At 39.0% G+C, this 12,794-nt stretch overlaps 1 protein-coding gene across 1 annotated transcript in view; it reads right to left on the reverse strand.

Annotated features, from left to right (window-relative positions):
* Nucleotides 1-1,416, reverse strand: part of LOC135478105 (kielin/chordin-like protein) — a 40,167-nt gene extending 38,751 nt beyond the window's left edge. Inside the window, exons 1-2 of the mRNA XM_064758376.1 lie at nucleotides 1,372-1,416; nucleotides 246-333 (exon numbers count right to left, since the gene is read on the reverse strand). Of these exons, the coding sequence (XP_064614446.1) occupies nucleotides 246-333; nucleotides 1,372-1,416 (133 nt within the window). The remainder of the gene's footprint in view (nucleotides 1-245; nucleotides 334-1,371) is intronic.
* Between the last annotated feature and the right edge of the window lie 11,378 nt (nucleotides 1,417-12,794).

A 12,794-nucleotide genomic window follows, 5' to 3' on the forward strand; every position in this document is an offset into this window, starting at 1 on the left:
ACATGTTTACTGATTGTTACTAACGCAATGTAAAAGATTCCTGTTTCAAGTAAAAATACCCTACTTCATTTTGTAAATGTGAAATGTTTAGTGTAAAAGGTAAACATCTACACAATATGCGTAAAAACATCTACACAATAATCCCTGAACGTTTACAAGAAATTCTAACAGCGTACAAGGTGCAGTGTCAAGTGACTTCACATAGCTTGTGCGCTTGTGCGCAGACACTACATAACGCGACTTACAGACAGTCCGCTTTAGGGTAACGGGTACAGGGGAACCGCTCACACGGTTTGTAATCGCATTCTGTCTTCGGTTTATCTGGAGGACACTCTGCAAAGAAGCAAGAACACATTCACGTATACGCGTTATCACGTTCTACGAAAAGGGTACACAGAAAATAGAAGAGTAAATAGATACATTGCATGAGAATGACTAAATCTAACATAAGGCCACATGCAACTTGATGCGTCAATGGCCCAGTTGACTGAGGTTGACTGAGGATTTTGCGAAAGAGCCAGCCATCGCGAATGTACAAGCCCATGCCTGCCTGATGTGTCAGTCACACTAAGTTGTACTTTTGAAAATCCATCCATTCGCATTAAGCAGAACACTCAATGAACTCTTCCAGCGATTCATGTAAGACGTGTAAACTTGAAAATGCAAGCGACATCATCCAAATCGCTACATTCTGTGAGCGTCATCATCCAAATCGTCACATTCTCTAAGCGTCATCATCCAAATTGTCACATTCTCTAAGCGTCATTATCCAAATCGTCACATTCTCTAAGTGTCATTTTCCAAATCGTCACATTCTCTAAGCGTCATCATCCAAATAGTGAAATTCTGTGAGCGTCATCATCCAAATCGTCACATTCTCCAAACGTCATCATCCAAATCGTCACATTTTGTAAGTGTCATCATTCCAGTCCTCACATTCTGTAAGCGTCTTCATCCCAATCGTCGTATCCTGTTAGCGTCATCATCCAAATTGTCACATTTTTAGGCTTCATCATCCATACCGTCACATTTTGTAAGCGTTATCATCCCAGTCGTCACATTCTGTATGCGTCAACATTCAAATTGTCACATTCTCTAAGCGTCGTTATCCAAATCGTCACATTCTCCAAGCGTCATTATCCAAATCGTCACATTCTCTTAGCGTCATCATGCAAATCGTTAAATTCTCTGAGCGTCATCATCCAAATCGTCACATTTACCAAGCCTGATCGTCAAAATCGTTAAATTCTGTGAGCGTTATCATCCAAAGCGTCACATTTTGTAAGTGTCATCATTCCAATTGTCACATTTTGTAAGCGTTATCATTCTAATCGTCACATTCTGTAAGCGTTATCATCCTAATCTTCATACCCTGTAAGGGCCATCGTCCAAAGCGTCGCGTTGTGTAAATGCCATTATCTTAAGCATCACAGTTTTTAAGCTTCACCATCTTTAACGTCGCATTTGTTAAGCATCGTCGCACTAAACGTCACATTTTAATGGAGCACATTTGTTACGCTCTAAGCGTCTCTTGTGTTGTCTTAAGGCTCACATTTGTTATACGCCATTGGCTTCGGTGACACATTTGTTAGCTGCCATTGTGTTTATGATCACACTGTTAAGCGTTGTTGTCTTAAGGCGCCGCGGGTGTTAAGCGTATTTGTCTTCAACCTCAAAATGTTGATCGCTATTATCTTCAGCGTCAGATTTATTAAACAGTATTGTCTTAAGCCACATTTTTGCTATAAGCCAATAGCTTAGAGGAAAAATTTTCAGCGATGTTGATAGCCCAAGGGATATAGATTTCCCATTCGTTTAACGTCGTACTTAATTTTTATTCAGTATTTATTTATTACTGATTCAGTGAGAAGACTTAACGAAGGTATGTAAGCCGCACTAACCGAGCCATTATACTAATACGGATCAACTAGTCCTTGCTCTTAATGCTTCACCCCAAGACAGAAAGTTACAAATTCCTCTTCTAAGGTCATAGGTGTCACCCGACTCGGGATCGACACTGGATATACCGTCTCTCTAAGTGGACGCTCTACCGACTGAGCTATGGGGGCCAGTTGTGTACAAACCTACGGGATGGCCTTATTGGGATGTAACTTGCAAACTGACCATGTAGGATGGCTCTGAGCTCTTGGAGGTAACACTGGAAAGTTTTCATTAGGTTTATTAAGTTCACGCTTCGTGTTTACACTCACGTTTACTGCCAGCAGTTTGTTTTGTAACTTGTGTCTTCTCCGGGAACGAGATAAATGATATCCGGAACTAACCACAAATTCGCAATTTTGCGATCCCACTAGAGATACAGCTTTCGCTTGTTTAGCTGTCTTTGCAGCCTTAACATTTCTCAAGAAAAAATCGCAAAAATAGCATGTTTTGCTGCAGGGTCTATAGGTAACGGTCTTTTATTTACAGTATAAAAATGACATTTTATTTCTTTTATGCGTCTAATTTGTTTAACGTGATTTTTTCATATCCCAATAATTCACTACCTAAGCGCAATTTATAATTAGAGACGTGAAATTTTTTGTATTGTTAGTCAAAGCTACATTAAGCTGGCGTCTTTTGTTGCTGTTAAAAGTTATCTACCAACTAAAGGAAAACCTGGTAACATTATTTACACCAGGATGATTGCTGTACCCGGGATGCTATGTCAGCGTGGCCTAATCATTGCCGATAAACTTAGGGCAGACAACCCACAGATATGGCTGGCTGTTTTACATTTTTAAATGCACACGGGTATGGCTGATTAAGCTCAAGATGACGAAAATTAATTAAGCCTACGTGATTTGCATCGTTAAGCCAAGAAACAAGATACTACAAATTTTATTTGAGTTTAAGCAACAACGCATCTATCTCCGGGCAGCTTACCCTATCTTTACAATTCATTGCATACATTCATGTGAAAAAATTCTCACATCAGGCCCGAGGTGAATGCATGAGACAATACAGCCATAACGATTTGAAAGCGAGTGTTTTATTGGCCAGGTGTTGATATAAACGTGTAGGAAATTTCATTTAGTTAGCCAATTAAACATGGAGACCAACTTGACGTGTTGTTTGTCACCGATTTTTTAAGTCAGGGGATGAATCCCCCTCCCCCCCCCCCCCCCCACCTCGACTAAATGCTTAGCTGATGTATTCTGTACAGTGTAATAATTTTCTGTCTGATTACAGACGTTTTGACTGTTTTTGCCCACAGGATAAAAGTCTAATTCAAATGAAAACAAACAGTAAAATTTCTTTACTTGGACTATATAATACAAAGAAACTCACCCGCAATGGTATAGTGGACCCAAGCGAGAACTGCAACAGAACAGAACAGCAGGGTAACAAATAATTCACCACATCAACACATTTATGAAGTAACGGCAATTCGATACATTTCTAGATCACATCAATACATATTACACGGTAAGATTCTGTGTACCATCGGTTGTTCTGGGATGTATTGATTGAATGACTGATTGAGTGATTTAGTGATTTACTTCCACGCCTTACAGGCGCTAAAATCAGTTCACGTGTACTGACAACAGTCATGCTAGACTAACTACTATGTATAGTTTTGTAAAATATTGAAAAAGGTTTGTAAAAATAGCAGTCTGTTCTTCCGAATATTTTTCTAGAAATTAATTGAACTTCATATAAATTAATGTTTTCATATATATAACAGGACAATAAAAAGTTTACAGAAGTCGTCAAAAGAGATGGTGTTTACAACTGTTCAGAAATATCAGCATCAAATTTCAATTATCTTTTTAGCACTGAAGATAGACCAAAGTACTTACTTATTGAAACGGTTTTTTGTGCGTGTGATAGATGAAGTGTTCATTTTGGATTTCATTGGGACACAAAGTATTTGAAACAGTCAACCCCATTTAGCCTCGCGCCATTTACAAGCACACATCTTTATTTGCTAGAAAAAGTTATTTTATTATTCGAAAGTTAAATCTGATTTTTAACTTAGCGCACCAATTTACAAGCTTTCAACTACAATATGTACCGACTTGGTCTTGTTAGATAAAGAGATGAGGCTGTATGTTATCAGCATATACTAAATATTGTAATGGTAAATATGATCTTGTTATGGCTGATCGTAAGCGTCTTGAAGTGTCCCAGTTAGTTTATTTCCAACGATCCTACCATACCATACGCCTACAATACATACAGGATTCTAACCAGAAAAGCAAACTCCCAAAAGCAATAACTTCTGTTTTTTAACACAACTACGTCTAGTTTTACAAACAAGTCGAAGATCAAGCACTTTTCAAGATATTTACAGTCCCATTTGGCAATTACAGCTCTTGCTTACTGGGTTTATATTCCTTGGCAAATGTTTTAGCTTAATAGAAATTACTTCGTCTTAAAAAATGATCCATCAGGTAAATATGTCCGCGTCTAGAGACGAAAAGTCTGTTGATTTTAATGACACCAACATTTACCGCCAAAACTTGTACCAAGCAAACACTGCTACCTCCATTTAACATCAACAATTTCCACCTGAAAGTCGGGTAGGACACGCACCCCGCACTGTACTTAGAACGTCATGAATTTACTATAGTGAGTTGGACTTGATGCGTGGACAACACGCATCCGCCAGTGTAGAACAACAGATTAGCACTGCATGCAGCGCACAATCAACACTCATCCGCCAGTGCAGAGCAGAAGATTAAAACCGAATGCAGGACACGATCAACATATTTAATTCAACATTAACATTAAGCATTGAGAACCGAAAACGACGAACAAGGTCAAGTTCTTTGAAAAACAGCATTTGACACGACGTGCCGGACACAATGCGTGGAATAAGCAGTAACAATTAGCACTAAGAGCAGGGCAAGTTAAACATCTCCTAGCTTGCAATAACCATTAACAATCAGCACCAAGAGTAGGACAAGCCAGAGACGGACGCGACGAACAATCCGTAGCCTACAGTAAATATTCACATTTAAAATTCAGAGACGGACAAAACAAACACTCCACAGCGTACAGTAAACATTCACGTTTAACAATCAGAGACGGACACTCCGTAGCCTACCGTAAACGTTCAAATTTAACAATCGCAGACAGACACGACAAACAATCCGTAGCCTACACTAAACGTTTACATTTAACAATCAGAGACGGAAACGACAAATATCCCGTAGCCAGCAGTAAGCATTCACATTTAACAATCAGAGACAGACACTCCGTAGCCTACAGTAAACGTTCACATTTAACAATCAGAGACAGACACGACAAACACTCCGTAGCCAGCAGCACTTCTAACAATCAGAGACAGACACTCCGTAGCCTACAGTAAACGTTTACAATTATCAATCAGAGGCGGACACGACAAACAATCCGTAGCTTAAAGTAAACATTCACATTTAGCGACCACTTACACAAAGGCCTCGTGAGTCTAAGTTTAAGGTAAAGCACACAAACCTCGGTCGTAGACTGAGTTTACAATCGTACACGAAGAGATTTTAAGCAACGATTGTTGTAACTTACAATCGGGTCAACTCTTTTGTAAATATTTACAATTGCCTCACAATAAGCTGTAAGTACAAGTATTTGCCTTAGGTAGACTGTTGGTACTTTTCGACTCCGTTTGTAAAGATGTGCAAAGTAATTGTCTCGAAAAAATATCACTAACATTTTTTCATATGGTGTTGTTGGTAACTGCTTAATCATTATGATGTTGAACCCTTTTGAATATGAAGGTAAGAAAAGTTAATAACCGGTACATTGACCAATTACACAGGCTACATTTATGTACGAGTCACAGTCATATTTTGCCTACTATCGGGATTCTAACAAAAATTTTCAATGGTCTTACAATTCTTTTGTTTAAGCGACGAATTTTTTAATCAATTGTTAACTCAGTTGTAAGGTCTACAATCGATTGCAACTACAATATCTATGTGCAAGCGGGCCCAGTGAAGGACACGACAAAAACTCCGTTGTCTCCAGAAAACAATAAACTTCAGCGACTAGAGACGGACACGACAAAAATTTTGTAATCTCCAACAAGCATCACCCTTTAACACCAGTATAAAATATCAAATAATCAGCAGTTACTAATACGTGCACTACAAACAGTTCACAGTCTGCAGTAAACATTAACATTTGATATATACCGAGAATTGAGAAGAAGCAACAATCCCCACAATATATTAAATATATTTAATATATTTAGAGATAGTAAACATAATACTACAGAGAGCCCGATAAAAAGTGTGTGACAATCATGACAGATTATTTGTGTGTATGAGAATCTTTAGGCCCTGCCAGGTCAACAAAATGTGTCGTATTAAGCTAGGGCCCGGTTTCACGAAGCACTCTTAACTTTACGTTCACTTGATTACGATGGCAACCAGTACTTTCGGCAATACGTCGTTTTTGTGACCAGATAGAAATGTTAGTTGCAGCTACATGTATATACCGATTCTCCAACTTCACATAACATTTAGACAACTGCGTGACAGCTTCACTCAAACATCTTAATTGCAAGGAATAAAGTACAGACAAAATGAAGCAATCAAACGACCAGGGACAAGCTCTTGGACATAATGAGAAATGAATTTACCAGATCCTCTACTGGAGAAAAAACATTTTGCCGATGACCTTTTTTCTTGCATGTGAAGAAAGTTCTGATGTTGAGTAGCGCGCATGATAGTTTCTGCATACGGTGAATGATATAAACGTCATTACGTAGGTTTAATGAAGGCACATTTTTTCCGCACTTGGTGTGTCTCATGCAGACATGCCTAGCGGCAATGTTCTCCAAGCATTCTATTAAGAAACCAATGATAATTTGTCCCAAGCTATTTACTACTCTGTGTCGGTTACACCGTGTCCACAGAGTTAATAAACATTGTCAGTGTTGCGCGATTATTTTTTTCCTGCATGCACTGATAATTTTGAGATTTGCAGTCTGTCTCTATATGTAGGCCCAGTTAGCCAATAAATCTAGTGACTCTTTATTCCATTGAGCTCTTTGAGGTTTAGATGGTGCCAGTCAAAGTTAATATTTTTTTTTTGTTTCAGTTCCGTTTACACGCACGATCTCCATGGGAGTCTTTCCCGTTTGGTGGTTGGTTTGTTACGCTCAAGGTTTAAATGTCACACCTACATTATTTGAGCATCTAACAACAGAGGGTCGTCTTCAGCGCAGACTCCAACCAATCCCTTAATCCACATAGTCTCAAACAGGGCCGAGCCCAGATATTACCGCTCTTTCTTGTCAACCGCTAGGACACACGGTGTGGATTCAGACCGGAAATTGGATATGGCATTTGGGAATTTTTGCTGTTGGTGTGGCCTTTGTGTGGTCTAACGTTCGTCCAAGACCATTTGTTTACTAAGCAATATTGTGTGCGTACACTGTGAGTCACACGCGGAAGTTCATCAGAACTTGACAAAGTTCGGTGGTTTAGCACCCTACTTTCTCCGTCTTTTCTGTGACGTTAAGCAAAAATTAAATCAAATCCAATGCGATTTCCTTCAGCTGACTATTAAATCATGGAAGGGAACTCATTTTATATTCTTGAGTACGGCGTAAAACACCAATCCAATAAATCAATAAATCAGAAGTCATTTTGGAAGGCTAACATAATTAAATAACAACTTGTTGCGTAAAAAGATTTTCTTTATTTACTTGACTGGTGTTTTACGCCGCACTTGAAAATATATCACGTATGCAACAGTGGTAAGCATTATGGTTGGAGGAAACCAGGCACAGCCCAAGGGTTATCCGCAAGTTGCTGACAGATCCTCACACGTACGACTGGAGAGGTGGCCGGCATGAGCTGGACTTGAAGTCAAAAAGACATAAAAAAGACGGGCAGCAAATCTGGAGAAATATCACCCACAGAAACATTTGAAGGAAATGCGCCTATTCCTTTCATATGTTCAGGTCAGTCGGTTCGGTATTGGAGTAGAGAGATAACTTTTCATTTCCAATGCAGAAGCCGTTGAACTTTTTAGACAGAGATTATACAACTTTAACGTGAATTCCGTCCCGCGCTAAGCGCTTCTAGTTGCCATGTACTATAAGATATTCGGTTCACGAAGGGGTCCCAAATGAGCCTCGCCTATCCACTTACTTAGCCACTCTAACAATAAATTTTAGATTATCCCGCTTCTGTCAAAACCTTTTTCATAATTTATACCACAAATAAACTCAAAAGCACAAATTTTAAATAAATGTTGTGTAAAATGCATGCAAATATGAATTATTGTTAAACATTCATTTCAAATGTGTGTAATTAGGCAAGTGAACGTTTTAAACCACACCTGCACATCATTAGCACTACATGTAGTTTCTCACTCCCGCCTGTCCCTTCCATTACATACATGACTTGCCCTCAATACGTGTGCATCTTCAACTGTTTTACGCTACATGCGATTTTTTTCTTCTTGACATGTAATTTTTGATTTAGCGCATTTTCCGTTTCTTTCCGTTTTGTTTGTTTGTATCCAGTCGTTCAGGTCTAACTGGAGTTCATTAAAAAATAGCTGGCATTTTATCTTGAATCAGGTATACTGAGTTTATTGCCAATCTTTTTTGCTACTTTTTTATTTTGCTGAAATTGTTGATTGTGTAGATAAGAGATCGGAGATAGCTGTCTAGTGTTTAAGGTGGGGCTTTGGAGAGAGGGATGATGTATTATAAGTTGTATGTATGTGTGGACAATTGCTCCTTTCAGTCCCCTACCCATTGTGAGGACGATGTTAGATCGACAATCTGACAAAGCGAAACTGTGTCGATCTCTCGGAGATAGAATAACGTTAACCCCAGAGGTGGTTTCACGACCGAGATGTTGGAAGTCAAACCATTTGCTGCACTAGTTTGAGTAAATGTAGCAATAAACAACGCTACAGAAGTGTGATGTCAACTAAATAAAACCCATGCCATACACGTAAACCTAAAACGTATCATTCTTAACACTCATTACTGAGAGAGAGAGAGAGAGAGAGAGAGAGAGAGAGAGAGAGAGAGAGAGAGAGAGGGGGGGGGGGTAACTAAGACGTCATATTTAAGATAACCATAAACTGCTACTTGAACATATAGGATTACTGTTCAGAGGGCGATATGTACAACCATTAGCTTAGCAGCACTGCTTCTGTAACATTGTCCTACAAATTCGCATCTTTTGGGCTCATTGCTTCCCTTCCCAAGAAGAAAAAGCCAATCCTCATTTACAATTCATCTGAGCAAAGTAGTCCACACTTTTTTTGCTCATATAAATAAGTGATGTTAATTTATTCACATCCAAACTCGTCAATAGCATTACCATACTTATCGCTTTGATTCTAAGCCAGATTAAAACTAATACTGGGGCAAAAAAGTTGCATGCCTTGACGATAATGTGGAGATAAGCGAACTACTGATGAGGCCAATGACGTGTTACGCTCTTGTGTTAAACTTAAAAGCAACAGCGGTTTTATGTAATTGCCAGTCCTGACTTTCAACATGCTGCACTGGAACGTGTATACCCCAACTATCATGACTCGTGCGTTCAGCCCTTTCTACCTACATGTACATTTATTAAAGACGTAAAACATCAAACATCGTCCAGGGTGGAACACATAAAAAAGCACTGTTTACGTCTTTCTCTGTTGCCGTTTTTTTCTCTGTTTCTCTAAGGACTGCCGCATCTCACATGCATTACGTCATCATTATCGGGCCGGTTTTCGAAAACTTATTAAAGCTAAGCCAGCTTAAACTGTTAATAAAAGCCTTGATCGAATTGGGAATGGAAAGTGAAGGGAGGGAGGGGGAGGGGGTATTTAGCTGAGACTAGAGTTAGTGTCACGTTTAACACTTGTGGACCACTGGGCCCAGTGGACTAGCCCAAGTTAAGACAATAAAGGGGAACCAGATATACAGTTTACTGTAATGCGTTTACACACTTCTATTTCTCATTTGTTATCAACTCCACGAATGCATCTGACTTCACGATTGCTTCCAACGACACTTTTCACGACGAAATATATGTCACACGGACACATTTCCACTGATATACAAAATTGCAAACAATTAACTCCTCAGTGTGCTCGACTGTGCCGAACAGCGTATGCAATTATTGTACAAATGTGTCTCTTCCACAACGGAGCGTGAAAATTAATGAAGCTTGATCAGCTTTGCTACTGATAAAGCACATAAAGGTACTGGCAGCGATATGGGACATTGCTTGGCAAGCGCGTTTTCTTTTACAGTCGGTTGTAGTAAGTTAATCATCGTTTCCGTAAGCCTTTTCGCTAAATGATACTGTTGATGTGTTAATGGTAAGTATTCAACAATAGCACCTTGGTATTGTCAGAAAACGGAAAGGAATAACTGCAAACGTCACAAATGCAACTGTCTAACTGATTATCATTTCAGATGACACGGTCACGAAGTGCCTGTCATTACATATATTTACATATCGATGTATATCGATGCTAAGTCAGTGTGTTCTTTTTTTTTCGTCACCAGTAACTGAGCTACACAAATGTTCACAAAAACAAAAAAACATCACAAAAACATCATGAAAAAAAACAAATGAAAAACCTCAAAATTGACAGAGAGTAAAGGCTTAACGGGGGAAGACAACATAATATAGAACAAAAAGTATGGGTTTTTTTTAATACATATATTTTATGGATTATTCACTCGACTGAAGTAAATACCGCAATGTAGAAAAACAAGCAGAAATAGACGGTGCATTTTTTCTTTGGTGATCCCAGAAGCTATAAAACACGCTTTGGTGTTACTGAGACATGTGGCATGCATGTTACATAAAAATAAGATCGAGTCGAAATTTCTAAATCTCTCAACCTCTATTTTAGATCGGCCCATACTGCCTTTCACGTCCTGTATATGACGGTGTACAGATAAGATGCTTCATGGGGTGGAAGAAACCCACTGGAGCCCCAAGGCTCTACTAGCCTCAGCCACTAGTCCTAGCCAGCAGTAGTCGCCACTAGCCCAGTCATTAGCTCCATCCACTAATCTAGCTGCACTAATCCTAGCCACTAGGTCCAAACACTAGTCCCATCCACCCATATCCTCTATCCCCTACCCACTACTTTTATCCAACCATCTCATCATTTGGCTCTACCCGCTGACCCAAGCCACTAGTCCCAGTCACTAGTCCTATCTGGTTCTAGCCACCATTCCTGCTCAGTGGTCCAAGCTACTAATCCTATCCAATACTCCTAGCCACTAGACTTAGCCACTAGACCTCGCCACTCGCCTAAGCCACCAGTCCTGTCATCTGGCTCGAGCTAAAATCTAGCCGTAGTCAATCTGATAATTTATCGGATAATTGGTGCTAATTACATATAACCTTTTAGATATAAAAGCCTGTGAGTTTCTCGTAGCATAGGCAACTCCTCACATAAAGCATTAAAATAACTACGTACCGAGGTTAGACTTAGTTTTACAGACCAAGAAACGTGGAAGTGGATGCTGAATAATATTAAAATGAAACTGGGCAAATATTAATTAAGAGCGATGAAACTGGATGATGAGCAGATAGGCTCACAATATGTTGTCTGTGCGTCTAGTGTCTACTCTTACCTAAAAATGATATAAATACCACAAGTCGTGGTCGCTGTTGCCAGGCCATGGTCTTTGTAGTTGCTGGCGTTCTGTAACTGAAGTCTCGGAGAAACCTCTCCCGTGGGCCTGTAAAAATGAAACAGAATCTCTATCGACCGTTCTGTTTTATCGCGGGATGTGGCCACGTGAAAACGCCCTTAATAAGCTACATTAGATAAAATTTATATGGCGTTTAGCATCATGAATCAAGCCTCGCTTTAACATTCAATTTCGGATTTTTTTTTCTCATCTTTCCAAAAATGCTACCTGAAGGACAAAATTTTAATCTACAGCTAAATAAAGACCCATTAAAGCATTCGACTGAGGGTATCAAACAATGTATCTACACCTAAATTTAGGCATCGGTTTTGTTCTGACAGATCATTATCATATGCAAATAATGTATGGCGATAAAGAAGGAACAAAAAGCAAATCTGTACGAGTTAATGGGTGATGAAATATTTATCGGTGACACTAACTTTTCTGTTGGTATACATTGTATGCAATGTCGAGTGAAATGAATTTGAAATATTGCGTACATCGGAGTATATGTTGTAGGCAAGCGTTATAAACTTCAAATATCTGAGAGACAAAAATTGTGAAAAAAAAAAGATAGAGCAATTGTTTTTGTATGGAATGGAGCACAAATCACTAATCAGCACAAACCGAAAAACTGAAACTCAACTGGCTGCTTATTGTGATCTAATGACTTACATAAAAGAACTAAAGAAATAAAAAAAGAAAGAAAATTAGTCTCTAATCAATCTCCAGTCAATTGAACATACTTTACACAGAAAAGTGTGCGTCTAAGTAAAGACAAACTGATATGTTAAAATCCAGGTGAACTCAGATCAATAAGCAGAAGTCACTTGATTACTAACAGGATGTGAAGTAAATACCTATTTGCGTATTGCCTGATTATAGGGGTATAACCAGGCACAGGTAGTGTCCACACTCCGCCGGCTCCAGGTTAGGTCTGATGAGAAAAGACAACTACCAACTTGATATAACCAGTCAGCTGTGGTAAACTACACTCCGCTGAGAAATCATATTTTTAAAAAAAAATTTCAGAATCTCTCAAAATAGCTTTTATTATACAACTATCGCCGTGCTACTGAGGTTTTGTTGGGCGCATAATTACATTGATCTTTTTTTACCTTACTTTTCTCCACATCTTATTCGCCGTCATTTTTTCCCTTAGCGGGCTTGT

The sequence above is a fragment of the Liolophura sinensis genome, chromosome 11 (genome assembly GCF_032854445.1).
Source record: "Liolophura sinensis isolate JHLJ2023 chromosome 11, CUHK_Ljap_v2, whole genome shotgun sequence".
Classification (NCBI taxonomy): Eukaryota; Metazoa; Mollusca; class Polyplacophora; order Chitonida; family Chitonidae; genus Liolophura; species Liolophura sinensis.